This window comes from Panulirus ornatus, chromosome 2, assembly GCF_036320965.1.
Source record: "Panulirus ornatus isolate Po-2019 chromosome 2, ASM3632096v1, whole genome shotgun sequence".
Classification (NCBI taxonomy): Eukaryota; Metazoa; Arthropoda; class Malacostraca; order Decapoda; family Palinuridae; genus Panulirus; species Panulirus ornatus.
Window position 1 is genome coordinate 79,506,709 of NC_092225.1, and position 21,668 is coordinate 79,528,376.

Genomic DNA, 21,668 nt, shown 5'->3' on the forward strand with positions numbered 1-21,668 from the left:
AAGAGGGTGTTTTAAAATGGTTTGGGCACATGGAGAGAATGAGTGAGGAAAGATTGACCAAGAGGATATATGTGTCGGAGGTGGAGGGAACGAGGAGAAGAGGGAGACCAAATTGGAGGTGGAAAGATGGAGTGAAAAAGATTTTGTGTGATCGGGGCCTGAACATGCATGAGGGTGAAAGGAGGGCAAGGAATAGAGTGAATTGGAGCGATGTGGTATACAGGGGTTGACGTGCTGTCAGTGGATTGAATCAAGGCATGTGAAGCGTCCGGGGTAAACCATGGAAAGCTGTGTAGGTATGTATATTTGTGTGTGTGGACGTGTGTATGTACATGTGTATGGGGGGGGGTTGGGCCATTTCTTTCGTCTGTTTCCTTGCGCTACCTCGCAAACGCGGGAGACAGCGACAAAGTATAAAAAAAAAAAAAAAAAAAAAAAAAAAAAAAAACCTATCGTTTTATAGCAACAGAAAATGCATATATATATATATATATACACGAACATAGTGCATAGAAACGCGCACCTTCATAGATCATACAAACCTCCAACAGCCAGGATCGAACCCAGAACCGCTGTGCAAGAGGCGGGAATGCTAACCGCTAGGCTATGGGCCTGGCTAATAGTAAATAACTATTTGAATACTATGTACTCGAATACCTTCGTCTCACGTTGGTGAGCAACGGGGTCTACACCGGTCACTTCCCAACAGGCGCACATAGCCAGCAGATAGCATTTTACCGAACCTAACTGTACAATGCTTCGTCTCTTCGATGTATATCAACTGACTTGTATTTCTCCCTTGTGTCTCCCATGACGATGTGATTATTACACGAAAGTGCACTTGGGAACTTATCGTGTTTCATTTTCCCCGTAGACTCGTGTGTGTGTGTGTATATATATATATATATATATATATATATATATATATATATATATATATATATACACACAATTGCAAAATATTTCCTCACGCCTCTAGTGGTTAAAAAAAAATATGTCAGTGGCTTTGACGAATATTGGTAACCTTGTTGACTACTCGTCAGTGTCGCCCCCCCCCCCCCCTCCCACACACACACACACACTAACCCCACACCCTCGGGGAAAGTTGTCACCCTAATTTCACTTTCTAGCCAGATGATCGACTTTTTCTTGTTACAAGATTAGCTTACACTTTCTTTCCTCAACAACGCACATGGATATATTTCAAACTAATGTTTTCAAATACATAATCGTTGATGAAATCTAAGCGCATATGGCTACCATTTCAACAGATGGGCAGCTGTTGAAATGGTAGCCTTACTTGACGTGTACGTACATATGGTCTTATGCACCAAGATGAAACAATAAACATTTCTCTTGCTATTATTATTCGGGGAATGTTTCCTATGTCCATAGGTCTGTCTGCTGCTTCGTTTAACATTTTTTTTTTTTTGTCGCTGTCTCCCGCGTTTGCGAGGTAGCGCAAGGAAACAGTTGCGAGGTAGCGCAAGGAAACAGACGAAAGAAATGGCCAAACCCACCCCCATACACATGTATATACATACGTCCACACACGCAAATATACATACCTACACAGCTTTCCATGGTTTACCCCAGACGCTTCACATGCCCCGATTCAATCCACTGACAGCACGTCAACCCAGGTATACCACATCGCTCCAATTCACTCTATTCCTTGCCCTCCTTTCACCCTCCTGCATGTTCAGGCCCCGATCACACAAAATCTTTTTCACTCCATCTTTCCACCTCCAATTTGGTCTCCCACTTCTCCTCGTTCCCTCCACCTCCGACACATATATCCTCTTGGTCAATCTTTCCTCACTCATTCTCTCCATGTGCCCAAACCATTTCAAAACACCCTCTTCTGCTCTCTCAACCACGCTCTTTTTATTTCCACACATCTCTCTTACCCTTACGTTACTTACTCGATCAAACCACCTCACACCACACATTGTCCTCAAAACATCTCATTTCCAGCACATCCATCCTCCTGCGCACAACTCTATCCATAGCCCACGCCTCGCAACCATACAACATTGTTGGAACATATCTATATAATGGTCATACTTTCGTTAGAAGTACGGAAGCTCCCGGTTCTAAGCATTATTAATTTCTACGGGCAACAGACTACGTCTATAAGTATGACTGTGCATTATAACACGACATGCTCCTCCACAAACAGCTGTCAGAAAAGGACAATTACTCAGAATCAATAAATAACCGTAAAGTTGTCAGTGTTGTACTAAAAAGATGAATTTCATTATTTCATACAATATCAACACTTGTGAAACTAGTTGTTTCATTATTGAAAAAAATATAGAATAAGTTCAAGATTCCTATCTAATGTACATTGTGATAAATGTATAACTGATATACTTGGCATTATAAGTGGAAAAAATTGAAATGGCAACAATATCAATATTCAATTATTTTCATTTCATGTTTTATTTTTCTATTGTGGAAATTAGGCACGTGCATAAGACTATTACGTTCCTAGCATTAATATGACTTTACAGTGGGTGTGACTAATCATTTTTTATAATGAAAGGAATTTCATAATCTAAATAAGCACTTACGAAAAACATGGCATGCATGAACTTAAGTATTTGAAAGTAAATATATGAAAATGATGGGAATTATACATGAGCAGAATTTTGCCATAATTTACTCATTATAATCAACAAAGACATTCATAATGCACAATCACAAAATCATATCGCAACTTTAATATTTACAAGACTTGCGTTTCGGTAGCATAAGTTCCATGCAGTCACAGTTTACAGAGAGTACGGAAGAAGGTAGACATTTATGATTATATATCATAAAACTGGATATTTTCGCGTCCATTAAAATGTCTATGATACAATGGGACATTGAGCTCAAAAGCAAGACTGTTCTGCTGAAGCAGCACCTTCCTTTCACCACCTAAATCTGGATGAAACCCGGCCAACGAGTTGATAAGGAGAATATGTTACTTCTCTGCCGCTGCCCGACACACAACCATCAGTTGTGAGTGATCAGACTTTTAAGAAATTAATCACTTTTACAAATTTCCCAAGTAATCAAACTAGAGCCATGATCAGAATATATTTCCAAAGGTTATATAGCATATTCAGCAGTTAACATCACCCAACGCAACATGTTCATCCGACTGTTCAAACAATATACTTCATTAATTTCAACGTTTTCTTCAAAAAATTTGTAATCAAAATATCTCTGGTGTTCATTCTCATTACACATTTTCCCCCCATTTTTAGTTCATTCCTCAGTTTGGTAGATTAGAAACATACGAGTAAAACTATAAGTGAGGGTACACAGTGCTGGAACAGCTAACATTACTAAGGCACAGATCACTTTGACCCGACCCACACAAGATTGAACGCTACACTCAGGTTCTGCATCACCGTATCCTGACCCAATCATGCTAGTTCAGGAACGAATCAGTTTATATATATATATATATATATATATATATATATATATATATATATATATATATATATAACATGCCTGCCTTCATCCATTCCTGGCGCTAGCCTATCCCACAAAACATCATTGCTACCCTGTGCTTCAGCGAGGAAGCGCCAGGAAAAGGGACTAAAAGGCCACATTTGTTCACACTAAGTGTCTAGCTGTCATATGTAATGCACCGAAACCACAGCTCCATATATATATATATATATATATATATATATATATATATATATATATATATATATGAATTACATGAAAAGCATCCGAATATTTCTATATCTTGAGACGCTGTTTGATTTCCCTTTTTCTTGAATATACATGACTTCCATTACACATCTCCAGCAGACGCGTAATATTCCTGGTGGCACACTCAGCTACAGCACGTATCGAATGTACCACACATCAGCTGGACCGGTGATCGACTGCCGAGTGCTGACCAGAGTTCCTGGACAGTGGGCTGGCTGGGCCGGGTAGCAGACAGTCATAACCAGCAGTTCTACCACCCAACCGGTAGTCTGAATACGTCATGATAGGCTACGAAAAATGACTGATGTCTGTAGTCTCGAATTTGTTTTATAATGAAAACTGTTTTTAAAGCTTCAATGACTGATACTCATTTTCTAATCAACTGTCAGTTCAGCTGACTTTATAAACTGCAGGCCAAGCCAGCAAGAACGGCCCGTGGTGGAGGAGTTGTACTGGCGCTGCATGACGGCGCGTTCGCATTTCGCTAGGTCGCATGATGTGTTCGCATTGCTGAGTCAGTTTTTCACATAACGTGATATTACAGCCATTGCATCGAAACCTTAACTTCTGACTTAGTAATACATAACGAGAGGTAATGTTCGAATGTGTGGGACGTGTAATTATGAGACGAAAGTATGTGGGAGGCATGTGGTTATTACGAGCTGCCGGGCGAGCAAAGAAGGGGCGAGAGTGGCGAGACATCACGTCCGTAAAGTAGGGGTAGGGATTTCTACACTCGTGGGGCTCCCATCTTTTGTTTGCTGACGCGCGAGAGCCTGTTGTTTATAACTGCCCTTACGTATTCTTTTTATTTTTTTTTTTCGGCAGCTGAAAGGGAATGGACCACAAAACGCCCTAATAACCGCCATCACACACACACACACACACACACACACACACATACATCTACACAGATTTTGCAAGAGCATTAGACAAATGTGACTATGGTGCCACAGCACACAAAAATACGAAAGATGGGAATAGCCGCAAAAACTGGCAGATGGCCATCCAACTTTTTAACTCAGAGATCACAACACGCTAATGTAACCCATGCACCTCCAGTGCCTCCATGGTAAAAAAAAAAAAAAAAATCTCAGTCCTCAAATAAGCTGTACTTGCACCCCTCATGTTCCTCATTTCTATACACAGAAATTGTCGCACACACGAGCCACAGTTTCACATCATCTTGTGCAAATTACACATGAATGAGTAAAATAATCACATTAATGGAGGATGCCGAAAGGCATGTAGCCAAAATTTTCAATGGAGATAAATTCCAAATCCTCCGGTTTGAGTAAAATGAAATTAACAACAATATAGAATACCAGACAGACAGAAACGCTATCATAAAACAGCTGAATAATGTGAAAGACCGCAGAATGAAGTCTAACGACCTATCCTTCAGTTGACATAACAACGGTCTCATGCAAAAGGATGGCAGGCTGGATCCTGCGAACCTTCAAAACAAGGAAATCAATGATCATATTATTAAAGACATTAATTCTTTCACGAACTGAATATTGCTACGTTCTAAAATCACCACACATGGCGAGTGAAACGGTGGAATTAGAAAGTGTTCAGAGATCTTTCACAGCCCATTTGACTGTGGTAAAGGAACTAAATCATTGCGAACGACTGAAATCTCGGAGGCTATACTCCCTGAATACCCGGCGAATACTGGTGAAGTCTCTGGGTAAGGCATATCATCACCCATACCTGGAAAGTCCTAGAAGGCGTGGTTCCTAACTTACATTCGGAAATAATATCCAGTTGGCACGACAGGCATGGAAGACTTTGTCGAATACTACCTCTGAAATCCAAAGGTGCGATATGTCCAAGAGAGAACACCTTAAACATCAGGGACCCAGAGCTCTCCAACATCTTGCCTGCTATCATCAGACACACCATGGGATGCACAGCAGAGAAGTTTTAGAGTGCACTGAACAAGTACCTACATAGGCTGTGGGGGCTATGTGGGCCTTTGGGATGCGGCGTCCAACAGCATGGTCGACCAATGACCCAATCCAAGAGCCTGGGCCCAGTCTGGGCTGTGAGAGTGTATGCCATCGAAGATTTTGCTAGGCAATCACACCCTTCACTTACCTTCAGTGGACAATCACTCTTACTGAACAACCATTCTAGGCATCACATGCACATACACGTATCGTTTTCCTACACCAATGATATAAACAAAAGAGCAACACAGAAACTAAAATGCCCTTAGAACACCTAGGGCACGAGATTTGGTCAAGCAAGAGAGTTTCTCAACATCTATAAACAATCCTTCTAGTCCCCTCTAAACTACACCTGACCTGCCTGGTCTTTCAACCTCACAAAATGGAATATAACAAAGCTATAAACCAAACAAAACAGTGCCCACAGAACAATCACTGCCCGCCTAGCAACTACAAAGACTGATAATCTACACAGTGAAACAAAGAACCTCCTAAAACAGTCCCACTTCAACATGCTTGTCACACAGTTCCATGCAACAGCACCAGTCCTCTCCTACCCAAACCACTTTTGGTCATTTTAGTGTGTATGTGTTTTGTCACGGTCAGGTTTACCTGTAGTGGGAGGATGTGTAAACTGAAGCGGCAAAAGAGTGTAGCAGAAGTAACTTTTTTATTTCTACTTGGGGTTTGGTGGTTAGTTATGGGGTAGTTAGAGTGGGAGGGACCTAGGACTGTAGCAAAGAAATGAGTTTCTAGCACGCTGAGGTGGATCTGTACTGGGAGGATCTTTGTTTCGTGTGTAGATGATGAGCATTTGTGGTTGTCGGCCTAAGACAGGCGCTCATCTATCGACCGACCAGTCTCGAAGAGCAGATGACCAACTGGGTTGGCTGCGAGCATAACACACTGGCAGTCTCAGCAACAGCAGCCCTTACCCTTGACGGGGGAAGGGAGGGTGGGGGTTGCTGGCGTCAGGTCGTTCCCCCGTTGGCGACGTAGGTCGTCCTATGTTATCGCTTGTCTAATCTTTCGCCCATGTTTAAGTGACTGGAATTCTGTCGGAGAGAGCGGTCAAGAAAAGACTTCCGCACCAGCTGAAAGCATGAACAACACTTCAACATCTACAACTGTGACAAAACACCAATAAAATATGCACTCCCACTTTCTACTTTCTTTGCTCACAGGAAAAACCTGTCCCTAGCCTGGGTGCAAGGGAAGCAAGAGGAGAAACAGCAGCAGGAACAGGAGCAACAACAGCTTCAACACAGCAGCCGGGGCAGAGAGCCCCGTCCAGGTCCGTTCACAATGTCATGATCTGCGGCATGCCAGAAAAAGTGGCAGCTTCCAAGGCCTGCAGGAAGCTCTGCCGATCACCACCAGTAAAAACCTGTCCGGGAGCGGCGGTGGCCACCCCCTCCCTGCCTGCTCTCTCTCTCCCCTTCCCGGGTCACTTTCCCCGCCAGGTAATAATAACCAACAACACACCAACACTCACGCTCCAATCACATTCAGCGTTAAGAAAAAGAAAATCCAATTTAGAGTCATCATTCATTATGTCATTTAAGTATACAATATTATCAAGTACGCGTCAATGGAAAGTAACATTTTCGCATGAACAAGATCATCAAAGCAAAGAGCAATCTCGTTAGAGTCATCTTTTCAGCAGGAAAATACCAAGAACCCAGGAACCAGGACGATTACAGCCTCACCAGGAGCAGGATGTACGTGCTGGGTCGGAGAGCCAGCCAACACGCCCCAAGGGCCCTTCCCCTGACCTGAGCGTGACGTCACGGTGGAGCCACTCATATAATCACACTATTTACCACAGACGTGATCTCAAAAGGCCCCGGTCAGGCTGTCTGGTGCAGCAGCTGTGCTGTCACTGTGTCCCGGTGAATCTGCTGTGGACTCAGGCAGTTATGACCAATGCGTAGCATCAAAACATCACGTGGGCACAAAGCGTACTGTGCCTCAGCATAAATAAAATCATATAATACTGAAGTCGATATATTATCTACGTCTTCGTTAGAATATATATATATATATATATATATATATATATATATATATATATATATATATATATATATATATTCATATCTATTATACTCCGTCGCTGTCTCCCGCGTCAACGAGGTAGCGCAAGGAAACAGACGAAAGAATGGCCCAACCCACCCACATACACATGTATATACATACACGTCCACACATGCACATATACATACCTACACAGTTCAACATATACATATATATACATACACAGACATATACATATATACACATGTACATAATTCACACTTGCTGCCTTTATTCATTCCCGTCGCCTTCCCGCCACACATGAAATGACAACCCCCCCTCATCTGGTCCTTTAAAAATTCCAGTAACTTATTCTGGTGATGAAGTGATCTGTTCAGCACCCTACCATCTACACTTGTGAGTATCCCTTATCTAAGATCGATGACACATGTCGACACATCGATAAGACCAGGACATGAAAAAAAATTGAGCCGCGGCTCCACAAATCACACAGATTCAACGTCAAGCGAATCCTTTTTCCTCAGTACATGACAAACGTGAGTTAGGCTCTTCCTGTCGTTTCTTAACAAGGCAAATGAGATGGAGATAAAGCATCGTTATAAGTATGTACGACTGTCGACGATAATTGAACTAATCAACGTTAGTGTCAACTTATTAATTCGTGTGCCAAAGGTCACGCGTAAAGGTATGTCCAGTAAAAACATAAAAAATAAACTGATGAAAAACTGAAAGTAAAATTCCGACATGAATCGAGACGAAACGTATTCACCCGAATTTGAACCTCATGATGTGAAGGAAAAATCTAGCCGTAGTTTAACTGGAATGAGCACGTTCACACGGAGGGTAGGACGTGTGTGCATGTTGGGCTGCGACACAGTCCAACATTTCATCATAACAACTGTGCACTTTATAATACAAGCACCAAAGTTTGCACACACACACTAATACCAAGGCGTCATTTTAGGATACAGAGACGCTTGAAATTATGCCTCTGTACGCATGCACAGATTAAATAAAGAAAGCATGGTCTTCTAATGTTAAATACACGTCTAATTGATTACCAGGAATGGTAAATATCGAGAGCAAGTCACTGAATGATTGCAATCGTGTTACTATTCCAGTGTAATAATTTCCAGAGGTGTATCAGATGGTAAACATTAAATTCAAAGGTCGTAAGAACTATTCCACTGGTCAATATTATTCCTCTGCAGGATATTGTGTATTCATGTGTGTGGGAGTGTGTCTATACGTAAGCACGCATATGTATGCATGTATACATACACGCACAAGTGGAAAAAGTGTACGCATGCATGAATGCATGTATACATACACACACAATCGCAAACATGTATATACGCATGCATGCATGTAAACATGCATTTATATATTCAAAGTCACAAGCGTAGCACTTGATAGAGTAGCCAAAGGTGCTCCCTCCGGGATCTCAAAAACTTACGCACTGACTGTGTCCATAAAGCGTTATTACATGTCTCCAAGGAGCAGCGAAATGTACCACGCCTTGATCTAGTGTGGGACAGCTATGTAGCAAACTCCCTGAAATACACAAGTGAGGCATCTGCAGAGGTATTCTTAGGTCTTTTACCTACCCATATAGCCTGGGCCCGGCCCAGGCTGTTGGGTTGGGTCGCTGATCGACCAAGCTGTGAGCATGTAATTAGTGTTCTTGCGCGAGCTCATATGATAATACGCTTAGGTTAAAAAGTCTAGATTCTGGCATCGCCTGCGATAGTTTGAAGCTGACTCACATAGCCCCATTCAACAAAGGTGGAAGCAAAACAATTCCAAATATCTATCGACCGACAGCACTAACATTGTATATAATAATCAAAATCTTCAAGAGTGATACGAGGGAAACTGAATGAATTTATGGAACTGAACAATCTGCTTAACCCAGGACAACATGGTTTAAGGGCAGCATGATCTTCCCTCTCCTAATTGCTTGGCCACTATGATACGATTGTTGAGGCTATGGAAAAACAAACAAAATGCTGATGCGATCAAAAAAGGCAAATGTGACCATGGTGTTCCAGCACATAAGATGCCTCAGATGGGGATAATCCGAAAAACTGGAATATGGCTATACAACTTTTGAACTAACAGATCAAATCACGTAGCTGTAAACCATGCCACTCCCAGTGCCTCCACACAGAAAAGCCCAGTGCTCCAGGAAACTGCGTTTGTACTCCAATTCAAACTTATCCTTTGTTGTTGACAGCAGAAAATAAATATGAAATTTGCGTCAGTAAAGGACGCTGAAGGGCTGCAGAAACATATGAATGTGGTCTCCCAAAGGCCATCGGGAACAACATGCTTTTGAAAGGCGATAATTTTCTACTCCGATATAGGGAAAATGAAGAAATCTAAATCAATACAGGAGACAGAACGGACACAGACACTATCATACACTACCTGAATAATGTGAAAGACCTCGGGGTAATAATGGTCATTGACCTAACCTTCACAAAACACAACACAACAACACCTGCCTCCTCCAGAAGGATGATGGGACAGGTCCTGTGAACTTTCCAGACATGGGAAGAAAAGCCGATGATGTACTTTACAAGGTGCAACTCTCTCACGATTAGAATATTGCTGTGTTCTAACACCACCCTACAAGGCAGGTGAAACTGAAGAATCAAAGTGTTCAGATTACCTTCACTGACCAAATTAGTGTGGCACAGGAACTAAATCACTATGGCTGTACTCCCTAGAGCGCAGACAGAGAGGTATATCATTATCTACACCTGGAAAATCCGAGAAGGCAAGATTTCCAACTTACACTCGGAAATAACATCCCGCCGTCATTAAAGACATGGAAGACTGTAAACTAATACTCTGAAATCAAAAGGTAAGACATGAAAAAAAAGTGAATACCTTAAACATCTGGGACCCCCGAGACTTTTCAACACATTGCCTGCAATCATCAGAAACGGCGGCACAGTGGAAAAGTTTAAAAGCGGTCTGTATAAGTACCATAAAAGTGTACCAGACCAGCCAGGTTGCGGGTGTTATGTGAGCCTGGGGGCTGCGGCTTCCATCAGCTGGGTCGACTAACACCCCAAGTAACCTGGGCTCAACCTGGACTGCTGATGTGCACGACTGTTTAATTATGCCGCGGCACTACTGGGAGTTCGTGTGAACATATGGATGCAAGTTAAACTACAGTTAGGTATTCCGGTCAGGTAACTTAACGTGGCTGAGATCATGGAGCAAGGTCATGAGGGGCAAGGCTCTAAAGTACTCCGCCGTCTGCGGCACAGTTCATCTCTATGATCTGTTTTCTGGACTGCAGCCGGAAAACCACAACTAATCCAAGGAAAATCCTGTCGGGCATCGATCCCGATGTGCACAGGGAAATAAGTTCTTAAAGACAAGAGACGCATATAAAACTTATTATCAGGTGAGGTAAGTGAAACGGTGAATGAACGAGAAAATTACCAACTGTTCAAGTCTGTAAATACTATGAAAAGGGCATTTATATGTTTTGCAAGATTTGAGCACGATTTCTACATCCTAAACTATCTAAATATATTTAAGAAGAGCAAATATAGCTTTCGCCACCAAATAAATGCAAATCATCATAAGACGAAAATCTTTGAACGAGTACTGCAAATATCATCGTGTAGCAGAGGCAATGGACAATTTCTTAAGATCACAGGGTCAAACGGAGGCAGCGGAGGCATTTCCCGACAAAATGAATATGGGACAAGGTACAAAACAGCAGGGCAATATTAACCCCTCAAAACGCAGAGACACGTAACATCTTTCACTTATGCCAACATACAGGGACTCAAAGCACATTAAACTGAAAAAATCCCTTTCATGAGCGGGCTGCTGTTAGGGTCGAATGCACATTTAAACTCATAAGAATAGCGAAGTTTGGATCCCACATTACAACCTATAGAGATGAGACGTGAAGGGAAGATCATGTAGAGTTGGACTGTATATTACGGATTCTCTTTCAGCAACTGATCCCCGCAAAAGATGTAAAAGTACTTGTTGTTAGGGATATAAACAGAAACCTGGTCATAGTCTATAATCCACCTGATATAGAGCCACAAGAATTTATAGAATAAATAAGAAACACATAACCTTGCCCTGCTCTTGGAAACCCAGTCCTAAACGTATAAGATATACAAACCCAGCTAGCCTGTGATAGTTATATAGGCCTGATGGACGCGGCTTCCAACAGCCTAGTCAAAAATACCCTAACTCTAGCACACTCAAACTTCTCTACCGTGCATCGCAGTTTCAAATAGTAACTTACAAGGTGTTGAAAGTGTTCTCCTTTTTGTATATATCTCACCTCTGGATTTCAGATGGAGTATTTTACAAAATCTCCATACCTTCCAGGATTTTCAAGGTATAAACGATGATATACATCTCTCGTCTACTCTCCAGGACGTATAGCTGTAAAAGATCTCTTGACAACATTGCAAATCCGCAATTTCGCCCGCCCGCAACAATATTTTAATTCGTGAAAGAATTAGTGCCTTGATGAATATCATCATAGGTTTTTTTTTTTCTCCTTGTTTTGAAGGTCCGCAGGATCAACAGCCAGCCATCCTTTTGCATATGGTTACAAATGTTTAGTTAAGTTTGCTAAATGTTATCACTCCAAGGTCTTTCACATTATTCAACTGCTTATGATAACGTCTGAGTCTGTCGGTATTCTGTGCTGTTTTTGATTTCTTCATTTTCCCCATAATGGAGTGCTTGAAACTTATCTCCACTGAAAAGCATATTGTTCTTCGTTGCTCATACAAAGACTTCATTTATGTCCCTTTGCAGCCTTTCAGCATCTTCTATTGATGTGATTTTCAGGGATACAAAAATTATGAAATAAAAAAACACTGTTAAAGTGGAGTTAGGGAGGCATTTATGCTTCACCCTGCCCTTGCGTTGACTTTGGAAGTTCGTCAAGGTGTTGAGATCGTGACCCACAAGCCTATGACCCTCCACAACTTAGCTAGTCATGTATACCCTGCAGATTCTTCACAGTAGATCCTGTATTTCTTTACTAGGCAGTATTCTTAACAATCGCAGGTGTTGTGGGTTGAACAGCTGCGGGTCCCGTATAAATACATCGTTCGTACGTACGGCAACACCTGATCTTAACCGTAAATTTACGTTCTGCAATACCTGTCGTGAAATCAGGAAATTCCTAAATGAAAACTGGATCCTATGCTATAAAGAATTATACTTGTGTATACAAACAGGTAACATATATGTTTCCGTCAGCGTTCCAGACAGTCGTTTACTTGTTTTGATTTTTGCCTAAGTGGGCTAAGGACAATTTCGATAACATCCTCCCCATTGAAAGGTAATGTGAGCACGAGAAGTTACGTGCAAGTGTGCCCCTGTAGTTCTTACGAACAGGTATTCGAACTTTATATGAACGTGAACAATACAAAACATTCGATTAAAATCTTACCGTACCACATACAAACTTCAAGCACGAGAAACGGCAGGAAGAAGCCATGTGTGTTGGAGTAGGTATGTGGCTGCTTTTCCTTTGAATTAAGCCGGAGTTCAACGAGTGCTTCTTCAGATTACTAACCAATCAGGTTGAGTAATGACCTTACCAAACCCCTTGGTACGGTTTCGCTTTAGATTACAATTACAATCTTGATGCTCAACCTTTTTCCTACCACAACTTGTACATAATATACTTCAAGTTTTACAAACACTAGCTACCGTTCCAAAACCCTAAAAAAGGAGAGAGAGAGAGAGAGAGAGAGAGAGAGAGAGAGAGAGAGAGAGAGAGAGAGAGAGAGAGAGAGAGAGAGAGCATTCACACCTAGAACAAGCGTGCAGCGGTGTCCTAAAACTGACTGGGAGCAGCTAGGAGAAGCTTCCAGAATCGTAGTACGGAAAACCTAACCGAAAAACTCCTCGTCAACAAAACCTGACTCTGCTTTGGGCCATTATCAGTACAGGTTTTGTACGGATCCCACATATCCCCAGGTAGTGAGCATCTCAGGCAGGGAACATGCCCCACAACCTATAACCGATTGTACACTTTCCAGTGGAGAAGGCTCATCAGAACAACCACTATAACAGCGAATATCATGATGATTATTTTCGTCATGGTCCCTAAACTCATCCATAGCTAAACATTACATGAAGAAAAGTAATTCTTGCGACTGTATGCCATAATACATTTAAACAGAAACTTATCGGAGATTCTGTACAACTGGAGGGGATGGGGAGTGAAAGGAAGGGCGGGAAAGCAGGTTTGTAAAAGTGGTGTAAGACAGACCAGAGGCCTGGGTGATCGTGGGCGCATTAAACAAGCAAAAAGAGTTATGGTGATAAATGATAAAGTCTATGGGTGCGTTGGACCGCGTTTCACTACCCTAATGTTCCTACAAGTTTCCATCACACAAAGTACATATCATACGAGATGAATCAAACGCCCTTACAAACATGGCATTAGATAATCAAATTTCTAGTCACAATTCATTCAGACATCAATCTTTTTTTGTGTGTGTGTGTGTGTGTGTGTGTGTGTGTGTGTGTGTGTGTGCAGCTATTCGGGTGTGCTGTTCGAGAGAGATGCTCAAGGACGTGTTGTTTCTCAATAATTCCCATCAAAGATAATGTATGAGACTAACATTTCCGGCACGTTTCTCAGATTATCGAAGAAGCTTCTGTTTCTCTGATAGGTAAATTGCTGTAATTTTCCTTTTGTTGTTGTTGTTAGTGTTGCTTTCACGAGTTCCATATCTACTAAGATCAAGTTTACCACAAGTTGTGGTAACACTCCGGCAAGACCGACCACATCACATGATTCCAGGAGCTCAGGTCTGACCACGACTTAATCAAACGTCCTTTCCGTTCCTTCACTCCTGCCTGTCGAAGCTGCACTTGGAAATCCACTACTCAATAGTATATTCAATTTAGTTCAGTTGACAGAACAAATGAGAGAGAAATAAGAGATAGTAAGCCGTCTAATGTGAAGGAAGTTCCAGTCATTGTATCGCTGACGAGGAAAGTTTTCTGAAGTAAATGTTTTCTGCTTTTTGTCTGGTTCGGTTTGTTCCTACAGCGTTTCCGGAATGACTGTTCTCAGTTCCTGTACCACTTGATGTGGAGCAAATTATCTTTTGTCTTCTGAAGCTGTGTTTATGGTACTTTAAGAAACATATCACGAAATGTTTACCTTTTATCAAGTGTTTCTCCAATGTCATATCGCCAACATTTTTCTGGCTTAAAGTTACGATCAAGATTAATGGTCAAATAAATACTAGGATGCATACCTGTATTGGATAATATAATATCTGGACATGCACGCCCATCAAAGACCATTTTTCAAAACCCTCTTAGCAACGTTAACATACGTGTAAATATGAGTATTATCAGTACTGATGTCAACATACAGCTCCGTGGTTGAATGAGATAAACAACATGACAGAAAGATTTGCTGAGTTGAGACATTATTTGTGAATCGCACCTTCACATTAGTATCTATCTTTTGGGTCATTTCTTTAGGATGCAGGGTCTATATATATTCAGACCAAAAAGCAATACTAAGGCTATCTGCGATTTTTCAGGCCTGAATATCTAAATGCAAAAATCAGACGTATTCATTAAATTATCTACGCATAACTAAGAGGTGGTATAACATAAGTTATTTTCTCAATACAATTACTTTACATAACAAACGGCAATTTACTATCCGTCTTAAAACGCCTGATTAACGCATCTTACACACACACACACACACACATATATATATATATATATATATATATATATATATATATATATATATATATATATATATATATATACATATACCTAACCCTCTTGCCCCATGAGTCCCTTCTATGGGTATCCAGTAGCAATTAGAAAGCCGTTACGTCTAACAGGAGGGACCACAATCCAAAGTGTGGTGATGTGTGTGGATATCTTGATGGGGAGAGCACAAGACAACTGGGGTGTAGGTGTTTGAGCTTTTCGTTGTGCATCTCGGGTATGAGGGGTGTTAGCAATGATGGAACGGTGTTAGGAATTTTGAATGGTGTTAGGAATGATGGAACGGTGTTAGGAATTTGGAACGGTGTTAGGAATGTTGGAGCGACGGGTATGGTGTCCAGGTCATATAGCACAATTGATATTCAAGTTGCTACTCAGTAACTGCAAGAACTTTTGATATCAAGCAAACACATTCCAGTAATCATCTGCTTCACACGTACCACTTAATTTGAGGATTCACCAACGTTTCTTCTACGAGAACCCACAGCTTCCTCACAGGCCCCATCCACAGCTTCCTCACAGGCCCCATCCACAGCTTCCTCACAGGCCCCACCCACAGCTTCCACTCTGACTCCATCCACAACTTCCTTACTGTTCCCATTTACTGCTTTCTCACTGGCCTTAGCAGCAGCTTCCTCGCTGGCCCCGTTCTCAATGGCTCTATCCACAGCTTCCTTTCTGTCCCCATCCACAGCTTCCTCATTGGCTCTACTAATAGCTTCCTTATTGGTCCCATCTACAGCTTTCTCGCTGACTTTACCAACAGCTTCCCAAGTGGCCATAACGACAGGTTCTCAACCTGCCCAATCCACAGCTGCCTCGCGGAAACCACTCCAAGCTTCCTTACTGGCTCCATCTGCAACTGTCTCTAGCCCCTCCCATAGCTTCCTCCCTGGCCCTATCCACAGCTTCCTCCTTGGCCCCATCCATAGCTTCCACACTGACCCTATCCACAACTTCACTAATCTCATCCACAGTTTCACATGTCCCACATACAGCTTAGTCAGTTTTCCCATCTTCAGCTTCGTCATTGTCCCTACCTACACCTTTGTCAGGGGACCCATTACAGATTCGCCAATGGCTCCACCTACAGGCTCGTCATCGTCAACCATACCCAGCTTCGTCACTGTCTTCACCTACATTATCGTCACTAGCCTCATGGATGCTTCGTGGAGTCTACGGAGGTCTTCAGCCCCACAGCCTGGGTAGGGGCAAGGCAACAGGATTGGGTCATTGGTCGACCAAGCGGTTGGAAGCCGCAGCCCTCAAGTCCACGTAGCCTCTACAGCCTGGCTGGTTTGGTGCACACTGTAAGTACTTGTCCGAAGCACTCTTGACCTTCTCTACCGTGCATCTCATGCTGTTTCTGATGATAGATGGCAAGGTGCTGAAGAGTCTTGGGCGTCGGATATTTAAGGTGTTTCCTCTGTTTGTGCATACGGCACCTTTGGATTTCAGAGGTAGTATTTTACCAAAGTTTCCCACGCCTGGTGGCAGTAGGATATCATTTCCGAATGTACGTGGGAACAATACCTTCTAGGATTTTCAAGGTTTAGTTACTATATACCTCTCCCGTCTGCGCTCTGGGGACCATTGCCTCAGTGATGTCAGCCGTTCCTGGTAATTCAGTTCCCTTACCATATTCATATGGGCTGTGTAAGATCTCTGGACACTTTTCCAAATCCACAATTTAGCCTGGCTTGTATGGCGATGTTAGAACGGAACAGTATTCAGTTCGTGAAATAATTAGTGCCTTGAATAATATTATAATCATTTTTTTGTTCCCTTGTCTTGAAGGTCCGCAGGATCCAGCCTGCCATCCTTCTACATTAAGCAACCTTTGTTTTGCTGTGCTCGCTAAAGGTTAGGTCGTTAGACATTATCACTCCAAGGTCTTACACATTACACATCTAGTTTATGACAGCGCCTGTATCTGTCTGGTATCCTGTGATGTTTTTGATTTCTTCATTTTCTTCATACCGGAGGAGTTGAAGTTTATCTCCATTGAAAATCATGTTGTTCTCGGTTGCCCAGTTAAAGACTTCGATTACGTCACTTTGTAGCTTTTCGGCATCATTTACTGATGTGATTCTCACACTTATTCTTGTTCCATCTGGAAAAGATGATACGAAGGTGTGGCTCGTGTTCGCGTCAATGTCAGATATAAAAATGAGAAACAGTTTCTCGTGGAAACTTTTTTATTTATTTTTCTTTACGGTGGAAGCACTGGAGATGGTATGGTTTGCAACTACGTGTTGTGATTTATTATTCAAAAAGTTATATATACTCATCTCCTAATCTTCCGGTTATTCCCATATTTCGCATTTTGTATGCTACGACACCATGGTCACATTTATCAAATGCTTTTGCAAAAATCTATGCATATCACGTCAGCATTTTCTTTGTTTTTCAGAGCTTAAACAATCTTTTCATAATGGTCAAGCAACTGAGAGAGGCTTATTCACTTCCATAAATTCATTCAGATTGCCTCTTAGGACCGCTTTCGAAGATTTTAACGATGTGGGATCATAATGTTGTCGGTCGGCTGGTTTTTTTCTTTTTTTTGGGGGGGGGGGATTTTTTTTTCTAGTTTTACTTTCACCTTAGTGGAGTGGGGCGATGTGGGTCAGTCAGTTTCAGGCTCTCGGGAATGATGCCAGAATCTAGACTATTTCTCCAGAAGATATTCAGTGCATGTGCTAGAGGTGACTTGCAATTCTTTAAGAAGAATGAGTTGCATGAGTCCGGGCCTGGCGCTGAGTGCTTGGACATTATCTCAATGGCTCCCCTCGAAATCTTGTGCTACGAAGGCGATATCTGCTATGTGTACACTTGGGGGATTACTGTTACGAAGAAGTCTATTGGGTCATTTATTTCTAATGTAGTTTATATCCTGGTGAACGACGATCCATAATGGCTTTTTAGAACATCACCCATTCTTAGCAGTCGTCTGCAACGTTACTTTGCACTGTTTTGAGTCGACCAATGGAGCTTGTGGCTCTGAATTTGCTCTTTGCATTTGAGGAAAAGTATTTTGGGTTATTTCTTATTTATGGCTTTTTCTACGGGTTCGCCACTATCCCCATCCACAGGATCGCCACTGTCCCCATCTACAGGATCGCCACTGTCCCCATCTACAGGTTCGCCAGTCCCCACCTACAGCTTCGTCACTGGCCTCATGTACAGGTTCGTCACTGGCCCCATCTACAACTTCGTCACTGGCTCCACTAAAACTCTGTCACTGGCCCCACTTACACCATCGTCACTGGCCCCCACCTATAGATTCTTGACTGGCCCCACTTTCAGCTTCCTAACATGTCCCCCTCCACATCAGCCTCGTTGGTTTCCCCTTTCAATTCCCTCACAGGTCCCATCCACAGCTTCTTAACTGGCCCTACCCACAGTTTTTTCACTTGTCCCACCTACAGGTTCGTCACTGGCCTCGCCTACAGGTTCGTCACCGGTCCCACCTACAGCTTCTTGACGGGTCCCACCTACAGCTTCTTGACGGGTCCGACCTACAGCTTCTTGACGGGTCCCACCTACAGCTTCTTGAGGGGTCCCACCTACAGCTTCTTGACGGGTCCCACCTACAGCTTCTTGAGGGGTCCCACCTACAGCTTCTTGACGGGTCCCACCTACGGCTTCTTCAATGAACCCACCAGCAACTTCCTTCCTATATCGACACGGTTTATTTACCACACTTGGACCGTTTTTATTGTGTTAATCATAACCTCCTCACTAGCGACAAACAAAAAAACCTACACAAATATACGGTATTATAAATACAATATGAACAAGAATCCTTGAAATTGAAGAGTCTTTATTGTGCTGAACAAGTTTCCTTTAGGCAGAATATACAGGTCTTACGACAGAATTTATGTTTATATGCACTGAACATTGTAATCAGGAGGAAACTACTGTTGTCAAGAGGAAAATGTGACTGCACAACACTCATGCTGCCAACACATGCGTCTGTACCACACCACAATGAAAGTCACCTTGTGAATCTGATCTCTGACCCTCATCCTCGAAGACGTCTAAATATGCAGCCCTTTTTTTCCCCCTGTAATACCTTTGGTGCAACATAGATCAACATCCATTTGCCAGGTGCTCGGATACTGTACAGACAATACTTTGCCTGCACTTTATCATACCTGATCTTGACACTTGACCTCCAAAGTCTTAAGATATCCAGATATTTAGGTGTACTGATGAGTAATATCTGCTCGGCCATCTCCGTCTCTCCAGTCATGACGAGCGGCGGCCGCAACAATTCAGCCATCTTAGGTCACACGACCCTGCGACGTTAAGCGTTGACATCAGACGACCATACATCATTCGGTTGTCAAACTCTGTATGTGGTATCCCTGGTACAGCACTGGTCAATATCCACACATCGAGTCATCACTTCTCGTGGATACGAGCATTTAGTAAGAAATTTCGTGGTAAGTGACTGAATTCTGGCCCCAGTAACCAAAACCTTACTCAAATGTTTACGGCTCTACGTAGAATCTGAGGTAAAAAGGTTGACCTACATCTGTTAAAGTCTTACGATAATGTGCAATTAGTACACAAGACCTTGACGTTAGATGCCAACTTAAGTGTTCTAATCAGGTGCAAAACACCGTACGTAGTGTACAATACCAAGAGGCAGGTAGGATGGGGGTCCTTGTTGGTAGGCACCGGGGCACGGAGAGCGGCTACGTAACCTAGCATGTCCCCAGGGATGCAGCAGAGAGGCAAGGGCAACATATGGCACTGGTGCGCACCAAACACGTGCACATCTGCCAACCTCTCCGACAAGGTAGCCGAGGAGGGGAACCTTCCTTCCCTCAGCTACATAATGTCACACTATCATGGTTAAATGATGGCAAGACTTGTTGCTGCTACCCATAAGCCTCCTATGCTAGTGTCCCTGTGTTCCCGCCCGCCACACTTCCATGTGTCCCTGCCAGCTACACCTCACTGTGTCCCTGTCAGTCATATCTCCCTATGTCTACGTTAGACACACTTCCATTTGTCCCCGTTAGCCATCTTATCATTCCCCACGAGATGATGCAAAGTTCCCTAAATTTCCCCTGACCAGAGTGTTCTTCTGACCAAAGATTCCATACCTGAGTGGCAAAAGTTTAGGTACAACTAAATAATAAGGTTTGATCAAAGCTTCACAGGTAAGGATAAAACCACAGATTAGGATGGACCCTAGAAGGTATGGCCCTGAACTTCCCCTAGGAAAAAACATCCTAAAGGTACGACAAGTGTGGATGACCCCGCAAATCACAAACTCTAACATCTAAAGGCGCGAACGTCTACGAAGAGAGCACCTTAAACATCCGAGCCACAAGACTCTTTAACACGGAGGGTGCAACACCAGAAACACCAATAGATGATGCACAGTAGACAAGTTCAAGAGGGACATGGACAAATATTTATAAAGTGTACCAGACCGGCCAAACTGTGTCGGCTACGTGAGCCAGCGGGCTGCGGTTTCCAACAGCCTGGTCGACCAATGACCCGACGCAGCAGCCAGAGCTCGGGGCTGTGGGGGTAGAAGACCCCCGAAGACTTCACCACTTCACCTGATATTCACTAGGTCGTTAAATAACTGTACACTGAAGTAAAGGTTTCAGTGACATGGAACGACCACTGAAGGTGGTGGCCTCTCTAGTTCTCCACACAACCAATAAAACAACCTTTCATGTGATCTGTTAACTTGTTTATGGTTAAAAATTTTATACGAAAATTGCTGAGTATGTGGTGCTATTTAATTACAATAACTACAAAAATTACGTACGTTTGCGTTTCATTATAATAAATATATATATATATATATATATATATATATATATATATATATATATATATATATATATATATATATATATATAGTTGGGATGTGAGTTTGAATGGAGAAAATTTGGAGGAAGAGAAGTGTTTTAGATAACATAGGAGTGGACATGGGTTTGAAGGTTCTGGGAGCACAGAGGAATGTGTAGAAAGAGAAGTCATAATGTGGGAGGGTGAACAACGATATGCTTTCAAGGTAAAATATGCACAGGTGGCTGTGGTTTCGGTGCACAGCACATGACACAAAGTCAGGTATCCATTCTATCGACCAACAGCTGGGTTGACTGTGGACCGATTGCCATAACCAGGATTCGAACCTATGCG

The 21,668-nt window shown here is 42.5% G+C and overlaps 2 protein-coding genes and 1 long non-coding RNA gene across 8 annotated transcripts in view; 1 reads left to right on the forward strand and 2 right to left on the reverse strand.

Annotated features, from left to right (window-relative positions):
• LOC139757562 (uncharacterized) overlaps nucleotides 1-4,185 on the reverse strand; it is a 52,235-nt gene extending 48,050 nt beyond the window's left edge. The window contains exon 1 of the long non-coding RNA XR_011714666.1: nucleotides 3,727-4,185. This is a non-coding gene — a long non-coding RNA (uncharacterized lncRNA). The remainder of the gene's footprint in view (nucleotides 1-3,726) is intronic.
• Nucleotides 1-21,181, forward strand: part of LOC139757550 (uncharacterized) — a 118,157-nt gene extending 96,976 nt beyond the window's left edge. The window contains exon 3 of the mRNA XM_071678142.1: nucleotides 18,923-21,181. Coding sequence (XP_071534243.1) covers nucleotides 18,923-19,304 — 382 coding nt within the window. The 3' untranslated portion in view covers nucleotides 19,305-21,181. The remainder of the gene's footprint in view (nucleotides 1-18,922) is intronic.
• ecd (ecdysoneless cell cycle regulator) overlaps nucleotides 1-21,668 on the reverse strand; it is a 708,809-nt gene that overhangs the window by 538,216 nt on the left and 148,925 nt on the right. The window lies entirely within an intron of this gene.